Here is a 17671-nt window from a genome sequence, read left to right on the forward strand (position 1 = left end):
CATGAGAGGGGGGAGGGTCAGAGGGAGAAGCAGACTCCCTGCCGAGCAGGGAGCCCGATGCGGGACTCGATCCCGGGACTCCAGGATCATGACCTGAGCCGAAGGCAGTCGCTCAACCGACTGAGCCACCCAGGCGCCCCAATATCCAGACCTTTTAATATCCATTAACTAATCTTTGTAATGATCCTGTGAAACAGGCTTATCCTCATTTTGCAGGTGAGGAAACTGTAGCTCAGATTGCTTAAGACCCAGGTCACTCAGCTACTAAATGGCCAAGTAGGAGACTTTATGAAGTTAGTCTGCTCCAAAAACTCTTGCCACTCTACTTCATGCTGAGATGTTTTCATACTTGGTTGTTATCCAGTTTTTTTTTTAATTTTAATTATAATATGGTCAACATATAGTGTTATAGTAGTGTCAGGTGTACAATATAGTGATTCAACAGTTTTATACATTTCTCAGTGATCATGACAATAAGAACACTCTTCATCCCCATCACCTATTTCACCCTCCACGCCCCTCCCCCCACCTTCCCTCTAGTAACCATCAGTTTGTTCTCTATAGTTGAGGGTCTGTTTTCTGGCTTGTATCTTTTTTCCTTTGTTTTGTTTCTTAAATTCCACATGAGTGAGATCATATGGTATTTGTCTTTTCTCTGATTGACTTATTTCACTGCGCTATACCCCCAGCTCCATCCACGTTGTCGCAAATGGCAAGATTTCATTCTTTTTAATGACTGAGTAGCTTGTTACCCAATTCTTAATTATCCTGTGACCATCATTTATGTATGTGGGTTCAACAGAAATATTTTATGCTTTGAGTCCAAATCAAGATCTGGACTGCATGGCTGATGTATATATAATACACTCTAATTGTGTGGTTTTTGTTACTTTAGAGGGCTAGAAAGCTGCAAGATTGGCTTTTGTCCTAAACCATTTGTAGCTATGGACTTACCAGATGAGAGCCAGTGGGATGAAACCACCTGCAAGTTGGCCATTTGTCAGCATCCACAATGCTGGGCCACGATCCGCCGTATTGAGAGGGGCCACCCTCGAATCCTGGGCTCCCCCTATAAAACAACTCCAGATGATGAAGGTGAATTAGTCAGCCCTGCTTCTTCCTTACAAGATCCTTGAACTATTTCTGTTTGGCTCCTTTTGACAGATTACATGTTTTCTTCTGTTTTCTCAGACAAACTCCCCGTGCTCACCATTATAAACATAGCAGATTCCTGCATCCAAGCCAAGAGACATGCTCATCATCATTTATCAGGATTTACCTTCACCAAACCCCCCTCTTTACTGTGTCCAGGTTCAAAGCTTGACTCCAAATTCCAAGGCAGGTAAATTATCATGGAATCTTCCATTATTAGCCTCCTATCTCAAAATTCTGGGTTGATTTCCTTTACCCATGTAGTAGACTTTGAGAAAGCTGGGTTAAAACTAAAACACCAGTTCAGTTAGAGAAATGGTGACGAGGCAGTGGGAAACAAAAGGAAAGCATTATCTGTGTTGTAGGAGTTGCTAAAATAGAGGTGTATTAGTTTGCTAGGGTCATTGTAACAAAGTACCCTCGACTGTGTGGCTTAAACAACACAAATTTATTTTTTCACAGTCTAGGGGTTAGAAGTTCAAGATTAAGGTGTTGATAGAGTTGTTTTCTTCTGAACCCTTTCTTCTTGGCTTGTAGGTGGCCATTTTCTCCCTATGTCTTAACATGGTCTTCCTTCTGTGTGTCTTTGTCCTAATTTCCTCTTTTTTTTTTAAAGATTTTATTTATTAGAGAGAGAGAAGCATGTGTGGGAAGAGGGGCAGAGGGAGAAGCAGACTCCCCACTGAGCAGGGAGCCCAGTGGATGTGGGGCTCAATCCCAGGACCCCGAGATCATGACCTGAGCCCAGTGCAGACGCTCAACTGACTGAGCCACCCAGGCATCCCATCCTCTTCTTTTTTTTAAAAAAGATTTTATTTATTTGTCAGAGAGAAAGAGAGAGAGAGCACGAGCATAAGCAGGGGGAGCGGCAGGCAGAAGGAGAAGCAGGCTCTCCACTGAGCAGGGAGCCTGATGCGGGATTCGATCCCAGGACCCTAGGATCATGACCTGAGCTGAAGGCAGCCGCTTAACTGACTGAGCCACCCAAGCATCCCATCCTTGTCTTTTTTTTAAGTTTTTAATTTTAATTCCAGGATAGTTAACACGGAGTGTTATATTGGTTTCAGGTATATGATAGAGTGATTCAACCATTCTCTGTGTTAGTCACTGCTCATCATGATAAGTGTTTCTTAATCTCTTAATTTCCTCTTTTTAATAAGAACACCAGTCATATTGGATTAGGGCCTGTCTGTATGACTTCATTTTACCTTAATTACCTCCTTAAAGACCCCATCTCCAAATACTGAGGGACTCAAACTCTGAGGTATTGAGGGTTAGGATTCAGTGTAAGAATTTGGGGGGCACAATTCAGCCCACCATGGGGGGTATCTCATCAGCCTCTGCAGGTTGTCAGAACACTGTGTCCACACACACTATCTTTCTTATCCTTTATTTTTAGGTATGAAACTATTTGTAAGCTTTCAAAGGCAGAAGCAATGGTTTCCTTTTGAATCTCCTACAAAGCCTAGGCATACAGTTAGTGCTTGTTGATACGGGAAACTAAGGGCCTGGGTGGGATCTACAGAAAACTTAGACTTGTAACATTTAGAACTCCTGTGGTTTGGAACCAAGGCATGCCTAGTGGCCTTGTACCGGTTCCTTTTCTCCCATTTGATGTAAAGCAGCCTTTGGTAGTTTCCTTTGGCTAAAGACAGGATGGGAAAGGGTAGGACTGCTTTCTGGTTCTCTAGGACTTGAACCTTGGGAAGAAGGTGGCTTCTCCCAGTCAGGTCCTATGACCTCATTCGTGTAGTCACTCACTGAATTCACAAATGTATTTTAGTGGGGACCACTTTGCTGGGCTCTGGGGATTCAGTGGTAAACAAGATACAGTCTTTACCCCCAAAGGGCTTTCAGCCTCGCTGGGGAGGACAAGAACTGTCCCGTGTGATGAGCGCCATGAGAGGGCCCCCGCGGGGGTGTGGAAGCACATGGGAAGGGTTCCTCACCCAGGGCACTGTCCTCTGTGGACGTGGAACCTGCACCTGTATACTGAAGTGTGAGCATTCTGGCGAAGTGGGGGTTGCAGATGGGAGGTGGCCACGAGGAGAGTTCTGGGCTGTGGAAAGAGCATATGCCAAGGCCTGGAGGCAAGAGGAAGTTCTTTCGATGTCAGGAGAAGGGCTCATTGTGCGTGGAACATAGAGCAGGAATGGGGGAGTGGTCAGAGCTGAGGCTAGGGAGGTGGAGTAAAAAGCAGTGGCCTATGGCACGTGAATCAGCCTAAGGAGTTGGGTCTTTTTTTTTTTTTTTAAAGATTTTATTTATTTGAGAGCGAGAATGAGGGACAGCATGAGAGGGAGGAGGGTCAGAGGGAGAAGCAGACTCCCCGCCGAGCAGGGAGCCCGATGCAGGACTCGATCCCGGGACTCCAGGATCATGAGCTGAGCCGAAGGCAGTCGCTTAACCAACTGAGCCACCCAGGCGCCCTTTTTTTTTTTTTTTAAAGATTTTATTTATCTATTCATTAGAGACAGAGAGAGAGAGGCAGAGGGAGAAGCAGGCCCCCAAGGAGCAGGGAGCCCGATGCAGGACCCGATCCCAGGACCCTGAGACCATGACCCGAGCCGAAGGCAGACGCCCAACCATCCGAGCCACCCAGGCGCCCAGGAGTTGGGTCTTTATCTTACACTTCTTCGCCATATGTATTCATTCCTACACTTGACATGGCTTTTAAAAAAATATAGTAACAAGTGATATGAAAATGTAAGGGGACAGTATTCCTTTTTTTTTATTGTGGTAAATATACGTAGTGTGAAATTTACCATTTTAATTGTTTTTAAGTGTATAATTCTGTGGCATTAAATACATTCATAGCGTTGTGTCACCACCATCCATTTCTAGAACTTTTTCATCAACTCAAACAGGAACTCCTTACCCATTGAACAGTAACTCCCCATTCCCTCCTCCCTCCAGCTCCTGTTAATGTCTATTTTACTTTCTGTCTGTATGAATTTGCCTATTCTAGGTACCTCATATAAGTGGAATCCTACAAAATTTGTCCTTTTGTGTTTAGCTTCTTCTTTTTTTTTAAAAGATTTATTTATGTATTTATTTGACAGAGAGAGACACAGCAAGAGAGGGAACACAAGCAAGGGGAGTGGGAGAGGGAGAAGCAGGCTTCCCCCCGAATCAGGGAGCCCGATGCGGGGCTTGATCCCAGGACCCTGGGATCATGACCTGAGCCGAAGGGAGACGCTTAACGACTGAGCCACCCAGGTGCCCCTTAGCTAGCTTATTTCACTTAGCATAATGGCTTCAAGTTTCATCAATATTGGAGCATATATCAGAATTGCATCCCTTATTAAGGCTGAAAAATATTCCATTGTGTGTAAATACTATGTTTGGCTTATTTAACATGCTTTGAACATCTACATCAAGGGTTACTCAGTCAACTTTTATTGATAGTGACATAACTGTCTGTAGTTGGAGAGGGGCATAGGCTCTGAATTCAGTTTGATGCAACAAAGAGTTGTGGAGTGTTTACAGTGTGCAGTGTCTGGGAGCTGTTCCATAACAAAGAAACACAACTTAAGGACATGGGGACACCCTACATTCATTCGGTAAGTATTAAGCCCCAGGTCTTCTGTGGATAAGCAGAAGGCTTTTCCTAAGAGCACTAACTGCCATCCCCGTAGCTCTTTTGTATCTCTATGTCATGTTTGGAAACTCATTTTTTAGGCCTCGGGAAGATTTACCTGACAAAGATTTAATCAACCATCCTGATAGATCTCCTAAAGTAAATCACAGATTAAAAAAGGTAGTTCTTCAGCATTTTCTCTTTACTAGTGGGAATAAAATACTTGCCTCTGTATACCATTCAGGATGACCATGATCTGAATAATGACAATGATAACTATCTAATATTGGGCCCTTAAGTATATGCTGGGCTTTGTACTAAGCCTTTACGTGCTATACTGTCTCCAGAAATCCCAGACGCCAGTGGGATCGATGGTAAGACTTTTCTGTCTGTATCCTGCAAAGAGCATGTTCAGCTACTAAGTAAACCCTGTCATCTCATAATATGGGGAAATCAGAATGCTGGACTGTCACACCTAAAATGTGCCTTCAGGTCATCTATTCTGATGACTATCCAACTTTTTAGCTGCTATGACCTACAGTAAAAAATACATTTTGCAACAAAATAGCATAAAACAATCCTTACCATAATTATGAGTAATGCACTCTGATATTTTCTGTCCTATTCTATTTTACTTTTTTTTTTTTTTTTAAGACTGAGAGAACACGCATGAGCAGGGGAGGGACAGAGGGAGAGGGGGAAAGAATCCTAAGCAGGCTCCACACTCGGCACTCAGCGAGGAGCCCAATGCGGGGCTCAGTCCCATGACCCTGAGATCATGACCTGAGCCAAAATCAAGAGTCAGACACAGGGCCGCCTGAGCCACCCAGGCGCCCCTCTATTCTACTTCTAAGCAATGTAGGCTACAGTTCACAAAAGTTGGTCCCATGACCTATGAATTAGTTGCAGTTGCAATTGAAGAACATTACTGTGGTCTGTCTCTTATGTCTTACAGTTGAGAAAACTGAGGCCCAAATAAGGAAGTGATTTGCTAAAGCACATAGCTAGTTAGAGGCCGAGCTAAATTAGAGTTTAGGAGGAAAAGCCCTTCTACTTATCTACCATAAAGAGAGATTTACTCTTCTTTGCAGTCTTACGGATGCCTTTTATTTTTTTCAAGAGATACTTTACCTTTCACTGTCACATGGTGGAGAGTATAAGGGACAGAGAGAGGGTAGATGTGTTTGAATGGATGAATGAACAAATCACTCTCCTCTTTGACCTCTTTAGAACAAGGGGTTAGATTAAATTCGTTTTAAGATAATTATTTGAATAGCTAGTACTTGTAAATGGTTCAAAATTCAAAAAGCATGAAAGGGTTTACGGTGCAAAGAAGTCTCCCCTAGTCCCCCAAGCCCTTCAGTTCCTTTTCATAGGACAACGCTATTTTTAAAAAAATTTATTTATCTCTTAGGGTCGGGGAAGTGAGCACGCAAGCAGTGGGGAAGGGCAGACGGGGAGAGAGAGAATCTCAAGCAGATTCCCTACTGAGCTCAGGAGCTCGGAGCCCGAAATGGGGCTCAATCCCAGGACCCTGGGATCATGACCTGAGCCAAAATCAAGATTTGATCACTTAATTGACTGAGCCACCCAGGCGCCCCACAGCAATATTTTTATTAGTTTTTGTTTTTGTTTTTGTTTTCTCGTTCCCTGTATCCTACCAGGGGTAGGGACTAGATCATTTATAAGGTTTCCTTGAGCACCACTGTTCTAATATCTTAAATGTCTGAACGTGAAAAGTGTTGTGATCTTAACTTTTATGTAGATGCCTTTAATTACAGACAGGCAGTAAAAGCAGAAAACTGGCTTCTGTCCCTACCAATTCTCTCCCAGTTCCCAAATTCTGTTATCTGCAGGGGATCTAAGTGTTTGGAGTGGAGTAGGCAGAATGAGTGCATTCCCTTAGGCAAACCCCAAGTTCCCCTCTAGGGGATATGGGGTGGGGAGTTGCTAAATGATGTCACAGGGAGGCAGAGGAGACTATTCACTTAAAATGCTCACTCTTGCAGAGTACTGTACTGGTGTCTGGTTTCTTAGGGCATTGTTATGAAGACAATCTGGGGATGAGAAATGTCTTTTTGTCATCTTCTGCACCAGCATACCCTTTTCATTACCATGGTAATTCAGTTCTTAGCCTGTTCTGAATACCATCAGGAGCTGGTACCTTCAAGCCACATATAGGCTTTACATCTTTCTCTTAGCTTTCAGTGCTGAATTTGAATGAGACCCACCTTCCCAGCCCTCAAGATGTTAGAAATATGGTTGTAATCTGGATCCCAGAACAACCAGAGAGGCATGTGAGGTGAGTATTGTGTCCAGAACTTGGGAGCCTTCCACCCTTACGTTCTGCAAGTCCCTCCTGCCCTGCGCAGGCCTCCTATTTGTGATCTCCTTTTTAGCCACCTCATTGCAAGTAACAGGAGGCCAACTAGAGAAGAAGGTCACGGTCTCTTGTATTTGCTTCCTGCTTCACTGGGGTTCTATTTAATGCACTTTGTGCTTCCTGCGTTGGGGCTTCTCTACATCAGATCCTACATGGCATTAAGTAACAGGCAAGATAGGGCCTGTAGATTTGTGAGGGCTAAGAAACAGATGCTTCCTGACGATCAGTTTTTCTTTTTCTTCTTTTTTAAAGATTTTATTTATGTGTTTGAGAGAGACAGATAGCGAGAGAGAACACAAGCAGTGGGGAGGGAACACAAGCTGTGGGGAAGGACACAGGGAGAGGGAGAAGCAGACTCCCTGCTGAGCAGGGAGCCCCGTGCTTGCCGGGCTTGATCCCAGGACCCTGAGATCATGACCTGAGCTGAAGGCAGGTACTTAACAGACTGAGCTACCCAGGCGCCCCTATCAGTGTTTCTTATTAGCCATCCCCAGCTAGTGAAAACATTTTGAGTGAAGCGTGTGGATCTTTGGTCCCAGCCCCAAGGCCTAGCACAGTGGCACAAGATGAATAGCCTGTAGGACTTGTGTACAAAGCAGAAGGGTCATTGGGTGAGGGCCCAAAGGCTTGATAATGCTGATAACCACTGGAAGAAGGTGTTTGGTTTTTCTTTCATGAATGCTAAGGCTTTTGGATTCTTGTTAAGTGACTATGTAGATAGGATGTGATTTAAGAATTTCTTCTTACTTGATTTTTTAATTATCCTGTCAGTGCTTAGGCGTGTATAATGTATATATATACATATATATATATGTATATATATATGATATAAACAAAAAACTCCTAGAGGTTTACTTCCTTTCGTGTAAAAAAAGCCCAGATTTGGGTGGATCAGGGCTAGTACCTCAGCTCCAAGTGTTCATCAGAAACCAGAACTCCTTTGGGCTCTCTGGTCATCATCCTTAGCCCGTGGCTTTCATTTTCTAAGGTGTCTCATGGGGGCTTTGAAGGTCTAAGTTGACGGCTAGTGCTCCAGCCATCATATACGTGTTCCAGGCAAGGAGGTGGAAGATGATGGAGCAAAAAATACTTGAGCACCTCCTCTGTGCTAAGCAGTGAGAATCCAGTGAAGAACCAAATAGACTTGCTCCCTGTCCTCCTAGAGTCTTGTGGTGGTGGTGTGGGGGGGTGGTGGGAGGGGTGGGTGGGTTGGGATTCAGGCTTTACAAATATCACCATACTGAAGTATATAATTACTAATTTGGATTAATGCTATGAAAGCAAATAACTGGGTTGTAGGAGAGAATGGCAGGGAACCTAATGTAGATGTGAGGTTAGGTCTTATTTCTCACAGCTTCTGGGCAGTTGGTTCCTCCAGGCTTCCAAGCAGCCATCTTTGAGTACTGAAGAGAGGATAGAAATCTCCATGGTCATCATTCACAAATACCCTTGGTGCTTCTGTTTGAGATGTCTGGGAATAAATTGTGATTGTTCTTATTTCAAGTCCAGCTGAGAAGAAGCATATTCTTCCCAGCCAGGACTGGATGAAGAGAAGAATGAAATCTACAGGGGTAAGTTTGATGTTTTGGTCAAACCTTTATGAGATTACTCTGTAGAATTTTGTTTTTCCTTTCAGGTACTTTCCCCCTTCCCCCATTCTTTTTAAATGAATAAAACTTGCAAAAGAAAACCCCTTTTAAGGAATAATTACCAAAGCATTTTCTATTGAGAGACTCTCTTCCCTACCCACTCCCTGTAGGAAGGTGAAGAGCATCTTGAAGAAAAGTTAGGAGGAAGCCTTGGATATTCAGGGGGAGTTTTTGACAAATTCCTGGTGTGATAGAAAGAGAGCTTCAGTGGACTAGGGGTTATAATGGACTTGGGTTTCTCATCCTTATGCCACCACTTATGGGTAAATGTAACCTTGGGTAAGTAACAGAGCTGGAAGGTTGCTACAACCATGAGAGTAGTGTCTTGGTCCACTTTGTTCATTGCTGAATCCCCAGTGTGAGCCCTGCACCTGGCACATAGTTGGCCAATAAATATTTGTTCAGTTTTGCTCAGTGAATGAATTAATAACCTTTTTGGGAAAAAAACCAAAGCAATGAATCCCTGTATGATCTGAATTCACCAATGGGGTGGGGAGCCAGAGAGGGAAAATATGGTGGCCTTCATAGTGCAAAGGAGGGGTTGCTGCTGGAGTGGGTCTGGAAACAGGGAGTTTGGCATGCCAGGGTTATGTTGGGAGGCTGGAATGTTGATGGGAAGGAGTGGCACTTTCCATTGTTGCTTTTCTAGAAAGACAATTTTCACTGTGGAAAGCGGAAAACAGAAACACAGCTGGGATCTCCAGGGATGATTGTGCCTCCCCCCTCACCAGTACACTTTTTTGAGCAACTAAACGCAGAGTCCATACCTTTCTGGAACCAATTTGACATGTTACCTAAGGATCTACTGAAGGAGTAAGTATCATGTAAGCCTGTGGGAGAGCCAGGGGACCTGCTCTTCTCTGAAGCAGAGAAGGCACTAAGTCGCATGCTCTTCCTGAGTAAGGAGGGGAGAAGAACTGTCCCCTCTGCTTGTTCAGTGAGTTCGGAGACTTACCAATGTACAGTGATGACGGTAATGACCACCATTTATCAAGTACTTACCACTTGCCAGACCTTGCGCTATAGAAGCACATTACGTCTATTCTCTTGTTTTGTTTTGTTTTTCAGATATACGGTCATCTTTATTATAATTCATAAATACATTATAAACAGACCTGGATCTTTAATAAGACACACTTAGGATCTGATAGGCTTCTGTTTTCCACTCAGTTATGTAGTTAGAAAACCCAGTTTACTTGAGAATGGTAGAAGTAGTGTCTTAGTTTCCTTAAGAGAAGTTTTCTCCTCATAGGCATTCTGGAATCTTTGGGCTTGTGGGTCAAAAGACCAGACTGTTTTAATAGACATGCCCATGTTCAGTGCTGTCTGCATTCCTCAAATTTCAATGGGCACCTGTCCTATAGAACATTCAACTTGTTCCCCAAATTTAGTATAAAGTGCAGTTTTAAAAAGGGGTCAAAGGGCGCCTGGGTGGCTCAGTCGTTAAGTGTCTGCCTTCGGCCCAGGTCATGACCCCAGGGTCCTGGGATCGAGCCCCGCATCGGGCTCCCTGCTCTGCGGGAAGCCTGCTTCTCCCTCTCCCACTCCCCCTTCTTGTGTTCCCTCTCTCGCTGTCTCTCTCTCTCTGTCAAATAAATAAATAAAATCCTTAAAAAAAATAATAAAAATAAAAAGGGTCAAATGTGCCCAAGCTTCCAAGCTTCCAGGCTTATCCTATAAAACAGCATTTATCATTCACTTTACCAACTCTCCCTGCCAAATAAAGGACCCCAAAGGATAAGTGTCAACCGCCAATGTTAGGTGAGGCTCCTCTTCTCTTCTCAAATCAATTTATTTGGAATCCTGAGCAATCACAGCCAACTTCAATGGAGGGCTGCAATCTCTCTCAAAAAGCCTATTTTCTTATTTGAACCTCTACTAGGCACTATTACTCTCTTCTTCTCCTTCTCCTCCTTCTCCTTTTTCTTTTTAAAGTAAGCTCTATGCTCAACAAGGGGCTTGAACTCATGACTCTGAGATCAAGAATTCCATACTCCGCTGACTGAGCCAGCCAGGAGCCTTCACTCTCTTCTTTTTATAAACGAGTTATGGATAAGTGGGAGGCAGAAGGGCAGTGTGGTTTGGAGTGAGAAAGCCTTTGGATTTTGCATTGAAACTTCCCAGTTTTGTGCATTTGGGTAATTTATCTAGCATCTTTATGCCTCATTCCCTCGTTTGCAAAATGGGGATAAGAACGCCTGTCCTCAGCTAATTGAAAGCTGTTGCCCGGTGAGCACCTATTGGCTTAGGCCTTTTTAGGCCCACAGTGGAAATTTATTCAAATTTGGAGCCCTTTCCATGCCTTTTTCCTCAGCCACGCTCTCCAAGAAGAACTGTTGCTGACTGGCTGTCTCTGTCCCCTCCAGCCTCTTACCTGATGAAGGGAAAACCATGCCTTCCCTGGAGATGAAGACACAATTGGCCATGATGAAGAAGAAAGCTCCCCTGGAAAAGAGCCGACCCGACAGTGCCATTTCTGCTAAGATGTTCTTATCCATACACCGTCTCACCCTGCAGGTGAGAGCTAGGGAGCCTCGGAGACAGAGGTCTAGATGCAAATCCAGACTCATTTCTCTTCAAGGCTGGAGGAGTTGACGTTCTCTTTCTTCTTTCTCTCTACCCTTCCACGCTGGACCCAAGCCTCACAGAAGGGCTGGGCTATATGTAGGCGAAAGCAAAGCACGGGAAGGGGTTTGAGGAACATTCTCTGTTTCTCCTGCACTTTGTTCCCCGCTCCGGTTCCTCTCTCCAGAGCCCTGCTACAACGCTGCGCGTACCTGGTTCTCAAACAGTGCTCATTGGCTATGTGGGTACCTACCTGCATTTGAAGGGTATGTCTTGGGAAAAGGAAACACCTTCAGTAGAGCTTTTCCTCTTCTTTGTCTTTTCTTTCTTTTTTTTCCCTCCAGAGACCAGCATTGAGATATCCTAGACATCTGAAGAAATTATATTACACCCCGAACATAGAAGGTAGGTTTTCTGGTGGATCTGGCCAGATCCTCAGGTACTGTCCCCCCCGTCAGCCCACAGTTCTCATACTTGGTCTGGGTCCCGGTTTGTTATGTTTGTGGCCACAGTCATGCAAGGTCCCGTGTAGAACTCGGGAAACTGCCGTTTCAGGAGGCAGCCCCCCTCCCCCACCACAAAAGGCTTGGTTCTGACAGAGTGGGTGTCACTGTTGTGGAGCAGGGCCCAGCAAGCAGCCCCCGGGGAAGGTGGGCAACGCCAGGGAGAAGAGGATTGAGCCTGTGCTCTGGTCACCAGGTCACAAGAAGCAGCAGCAGAGGAAGGTGAAAACCCCACCGAAGAGACAGGTAGAGTGGCCGTGAGGGAAGCCGGAGGACCGGCTGGGACGGGCCACGGGGTGCAGCCTGGAATGGGAAGGGGTGGAGGAGGTGCGAGTCTCCCTGTTCTCCGTCTGGTTCTAGATACAGAGTCTGCTTGCAGACACTAACTTCCTTCTTTTAGGCTCTTTTTGAAACATTTTCTTCACTTCCAAAGGTCCTAATTCAGTTCCTCCTCATGTGGGTTTCAGGAGGCTAAAAAGAAATCCAAGAGTGATCCAGGGAGCCAGGACATTTTGCATAAATGTTCGGGTGCCGTGGTGTGTGGCCCACGCTATGGTAAGGAGAATATGGGTTTGGGAGGGATGGGATCTCAGGACGTAGCTGAGGACGGGAAAAGCCGGACACGTCTGTCATTTTGGGACCTGCCTTCATTAGGCATTCACAGTTCTCCTCGGAATGTTCTGGCTTGGCTGGGCTGCCGTGCATCATCTTTCCATCAAATATTTACTAAGGAAGCAAGCTGGGCCAGATGTCTGCTTCATGTGGGTGTTTGAGAGATGACCATGAGCATGAGTCAGAGTCATTTTTCCTCAGGACTTACTTTAGGAAAGATGGAGTGGTTTGAGAATGAAGAGCAAGCCAGGAAGCAGGAAAGAGCCAGGGCCCCTGTCTGGCCCCAAGAGGGTTCTAAGGAAGCAGAGTCCAGGCTCCCTCGCTTCCCAGCCACAAGTTAGTTCCTGGAGGCTCAGGTTGAGGTCAGCACATTATCTAGACCCCTCTAGGAGGCAGGTGGCCAATTCTTGACAGGCAATTCTTTTCCTGTGGTGTTCATGCTGAAGACCAGAATAGGTAGCTCCCCTTTTTGGAATCCTAATCATGTGCCTGAGCTGAAAGATATCCTTACCCTGGTCCCTCTGATGTTGCTCAGTTTGAGCGCAGACAAAAAGAAAGAAAGAAAGGGAGGGAGAAAGAATCCTCCTAAACCTTAGGAGCTTCTTCGGCCCTACTCAGAGTGGACCTTGTTGACTGCTTCCTCATCAGAATTCGCTCTCCCCCTCCTAGGGCAGTGAGAGGGCTCAGGTGAGATGTTTCCTCAGAAGAATGCTCCTCTCTCGGTTTATTTCCCATCCCACTGAGCTCTCAGATGCCAACAGTGGCCCCTGACCTGCAGAACTAAGAAGCTTCCTGACATTCACATGGGGGGTAGACAAAACCAGGGCTGTAGCCCAGGGTGAGGCTGACAGGTCCAAGGTTAGCACTCCATCCAGGGTGATCAGCACTCCCTGAATTCATTCAGGTGCTTTTCATTCCTCTTCCTGATGTCTCCAATAGGAGCAGATTTGCTTGGGTGACTGGGGTACCTTTTTGAATTATGTTCTTGGAGCAGTGGCCTGTCCTCACTGGGTTGAGAAAGGCCTTATGAAGAGTTGATTTTTGCATTGGATCTGGAATGTGTGAGAGTCTTTCTGATACGGAAGAGAATTCCAGAAGTGGGAATAGCCTGTTTGGGCGCACCTAGGAGGAGCATGGCTGCACAGGGAACATGGTGGTCCATCGTGGCTGTGGGTTATGAAAGAGACGGTGATAAAGGGTCAGGCTGAAGAGGTAGGCAGTAGCTTGTATAGCTTGCTAAGATGTTTGACCATGGTCATGGTGCTCCACCCCCTGACCGCACACTGAAATCAACTGAGATTTTCTTTTTTTTCTGAGAAAGCGAGAGAGAGAGAGAGAGAGAGAGTATGAGAGTGTGAGCAGGGGCCAGAGGGAGAGGGAGAGAGAGAATCATAAGCAGGTTCCACGCCTCCAGCGCAGAGTCCAATGTGGGGCTCAATCTCATGACCCTGAGATCATGACCCTGAAATCATGACCTGACCTGAAGTCGAGTCAGATGCTTAACTGACTGAGCCACCCAAGTGCCCCAACTGAGGAGCTTTTAAAACCCAGATACCCAGGACGTACCCCACACCTATTCAATCAGAAGTTCTGGTGTTGGGACCCAGGCCTCAGTGTTTTCCAGAACTCCTAGTGCTTCAAGTGTGCAGCTAAGGTAAGAACCAGGCTGGTAGGGAGCCAACAGAAGTGTTCAGCAAGGGAGTTCCTCGACTGGCTTTGCCTTTTTGCATAACACCTCGGGTGGCAGCTTGGAGGATGTTCTCTTCTTTTTTTTTTTAAGATTGACTGATTGATTTGACACAGAGAGAGAGCCCAGGAGCACAAGCAGGGAGAGTGGCGGGCAGAGGGAGAGGGAGAAGCAGACTCCCCACAGAGCAGGGAGCCCGATGTGGGGCTCGATCCCAGAACCCCGGGATCATGACCTGAGCTGAAGGCAGACCCTTAACCGACTGAACCACCCAGGCGCCCCGGAAGATGTTCATTTAGAGAAAGGGAATTGAGAAAGGACAAGATGAGTGCATTTAAGGACTCGCTGGGGAAACCGCTGATGCAGAAGAATCAGAGAACTAGAACTTTTGGAAGGAAGGAGTTTCATTTTCAGAAGCCAGTATGGGGACATTAGGGTTGGTGCAAGAAGGTAAGAGGAGTCTTCATTAACCGAAAACATAGGGTCAGGGTTTCTTTTGCTGCTATGATGTGCAGATACCTGCCCCTTGGGTTTCTTGGAGGAACCCTAAGTCTTTTTTGTTTTTCCCTAAGTCTTTTAACATACCCTTGACCTTAATCTCAAATTCTGTGATAGATGTGGTCCCAGTCCCAGGTGAACAGAGCCACAAAGAGAACTCAGAGGCCCAACTCCCTTTCACCTCCTCTAACCTGTCTTGTCCAAGATGAGGAGTCACTTGTAGGCTAGGGGTCAACTAGAAGCCCAACAGTGGGATATGAAATAACAGTAAGAAGAGAATTGAATTGACTTCGTGGTCACTAGGTCACAGAACTCTACTAAGTCGGAAAACTGACAAAAAGCATCCACAGCGGACGAAGTCAGAAGGACCCAACTTGGAAAAGGTAAGAGCACCAGAACCATTCTGCTAGGGCCCTGATTCTGTTACCTGTTACTGTTTAACACACGACGTCAAAGCTGAAACCACAGTGGTTGGCCGTTCCTTGGGATTCTGAGGGGTGAGTGGACAGTTTTTCTGGTGTTGCTTGATGTCACTCATGCACCTACCTTCAGCTGGCGGCTGGGGTGGGGCTGTTAGCCAAATCGTCTTAGTTCTCTTCCATGAGGTCTCTTCATTGTGCCTTGTTTGGGTTTCTTGATAGTTTGGTAATCTCGTGGAAGCACTTCCTTGAGAGATGGGGCTGGAACTGGAACAATGTCACTTCTGCCACATTTCATTGGTCAAAAAACCACAAGTCCAGGGGTGCCTGGGTGGCTCAGTCATTAAGCGTCTGCCTTTGGCTCAGGTCGTGATCCCACGGTCCTGGGATAAACCCCACGTCGGGCTCCCTGCTCCGTGGGAAGCCTGCTTCTCCCTCTCCCGCTCCCCCTGCTTGTGTTCCCTCTCTCGCTGTTTCTCTCTCTGTCAAATAAATAAATAAAATCTTAAAAAAGAAAAAAAAAATCTTTTCTTTCTTAAAGTCTTGATTCAAGTTTCCTTACACTTACTCTAATGAATTTCAGGGTTCCACAAGGAGGCCACAGATGGAATACTCTGAGAATTATCTGGAGTCCTTCCCTGATAAGGATGGTAAGTTACTAGGGTGGAGGGACCTTAGTAAGTCACTCAGGCCAGTGAGAGCTGAACCTATGTTGACAAGGATGGTTCACCTCCCTGGAGGCCATAGTCCTCATCCCTCAGAAGGGTCTTAAAGACACCCAGCCCTTCCTTTTCTGTCCTCCATTTGTCACAGTTGGGAGAGGGCTGCAGGTGCAGTTAATGGCTGGGTCTTCTTTCAGATCCTGAGTTATCCAAGATAGAACCCTCTAACAAGGACATCAGCGCTCAGGAAGAGGTTGTGCCGGAATCCCGAGAGAGGAGCTCAGAGGACCTCTTAGACGATACATCTAGAAGAGGGTGGAACCCTGAGCTCAAACTCCTGAGGATTCTTCAGGCCACTGATGATGAGGATGAGGAGAACCAGCTCTGTGGGTCACAGAGTGAAGAGTCGTATGGGATTTCACAGGACAGTCTTACTCCAGAGCAGGATGCTTGGAATGCCAAGGACAGTGACCTTGGACATAAGGACAGAACGGAGAGGGGACTTCTGCTCCCGGGAGCCTTTACCAGGGCCTGACTGTAGGAATTCTGCTTTCTTCATTCACTTCTCCTTACCTCTAAAATCAGTGAGGGAGAAAAAGCCTCCCCCTTCTTAAACTGAGATTGTTTCTCTTTCATTAGGGACAGAATAATTTTAGTGATTAAACACAACTGCTTAAGGAAAAGACTCATTCTGTTTCTGGGAGGAGGGGAGAGATGTTTCTGCCATGTGTTTTCTGGGTCACTTTTGTCTCCCCTCTGAAGCTCTGAAAGGTTTCCAGTTACAGGAAGATGAGTTTTGGGGCACCCGGCTAGCTCATTTGGTAGAGTGTGCAATTCTTGATCTTGAGGTTGTGAGTTCCAGCCTCACATTGGGCATAGAGGTTACCGGAAAAAAAAAAGGGGGGGGCGGAGATGAGTTTGACCTGTGGGAACCCCTACTGTGTTCTAGATTTTCCTCTCATTCTCTGGAAATGGTTTTTTTGGGGTTGGCACCCAATAATCACTTTCAAATAGTATATGTATTAACCTGAAAGAGTCTAAAGCTCCAGCTTCTAAATTACTGAGTCTGTGGGAATGTTTCAGTGATGCTCATAAAGACTCAGAATTTCAGAGTCTCAGGGGACCTTGAATTTGGTTTTTGGAAGGATTTTTTCCCCGTGTTTTTGTCCTTAAAGTTTTTAATATAGAAAATTTTCAAAATTACCTAAAAGTCAGGAGAATAATATAGTGGAAATCTCAGGTACCCAGTAGCTTAGATGCGGGCAGTGAAGGCCCCTGCCCTGGGCCCCTGGTCCGTGAGCTGCTGTCAAAGCAGCTGGAGCCCATTATTCTCACCAGCTCTGCACCCAGGGTCAGGTCTCCTTCCCAGAAGTGGGAGCTGGGTGGAAGAAGAGAGCCCAGACCATTGGTGGTACTCACTAGCACTTAGCCTCAGCTACCAGCAGCTGGGGGAGGATGAGAAATGATGACATCCTGTCCTTCCTGAGGAGACCAGCCCTCTGCCTTGGAGCTGGGAGGGGGAGCCCTGTGTTCTTGGGCAGTAGCAGTCCGGAGTCGTTTCTGTCTCACCGAAACTGGGGTGGGGATGGGGAGAGCATGGCTCTAGGGTCACATAGCAGACTCAGTTCCTACCGAGCTTTTGTAGATTCTCTTAAACAATGTGCTGTATGCTCTTAGGGCCATTTTCAGAGACATAAACATATTTTTAAAAATAATTTTCACCAGTTTCATTGGACAGCAGTCTGCGAACGTCTTACACTCTTATGCCAGAAGTGAAACTCAGGACTGGGCCTGACATCTTTTTAATTTTTTTATTTTTTAAGATTTATCTATTCATTTAGAGAGAGAGCACACAAGCGGGGCGAGGGGCCGAAGGAGAGGGAGAGACTCCCAAGCTGACTCCTTGCTAAGCTCGGAGCATGGGGCTCCGTCTTTGTGAGATCATGACCCGAGCCAAAATC

At 45.9% G+C, this 17671-nt stretch overlaps 1 protein-coding gene across 1 annotated transcript; it reads left to right on the plus strand.

Annotated features, from left to right (window-relative positions):
• The first annotated feature begins 905 nt into the window (after nt 1–905).
• On the plus strand, nt 906–16245 carry C13H9orf43 (chromosome 13 C9orf43 homolog). Its single transcript, XM_021691602.2, has 11 exons — nt 906–1095; nt 1192–1342; nt 4834–4891; nt 6934–7029; nt 9414–9577; nt 11131–11281; nt 11674–11734; nt 11954–12078; nt 12300–12368; nt 15632–15698; nt 15908–16245. The coding sequence occupies exons 1-11, from the start codon at nt 945–947 to the stop codon at nt 16243–16245; spliced, it is 1431 nt and encodes a 476-aa protein (XP_021547277.2). The 5' UTR covers nt 906–944.
• Nucleotides 16246–17671: the final 1426 nt, after the last annotated feature.

The sequence above is a fragment of the Neomonachus schauinslandi genome, chromosome 13 (genome assembly GCF_002201575.2).
Source record: "Neomonachus schauinslandi chromosome 13, ASM220157v2, whole genome shotgun sequence".
NCBI lineage: Eukaryota > Metazoa > Chordata > Mammalia > Carnivora > Phocidae > Neomonachus > Neomonachus schauinslandi.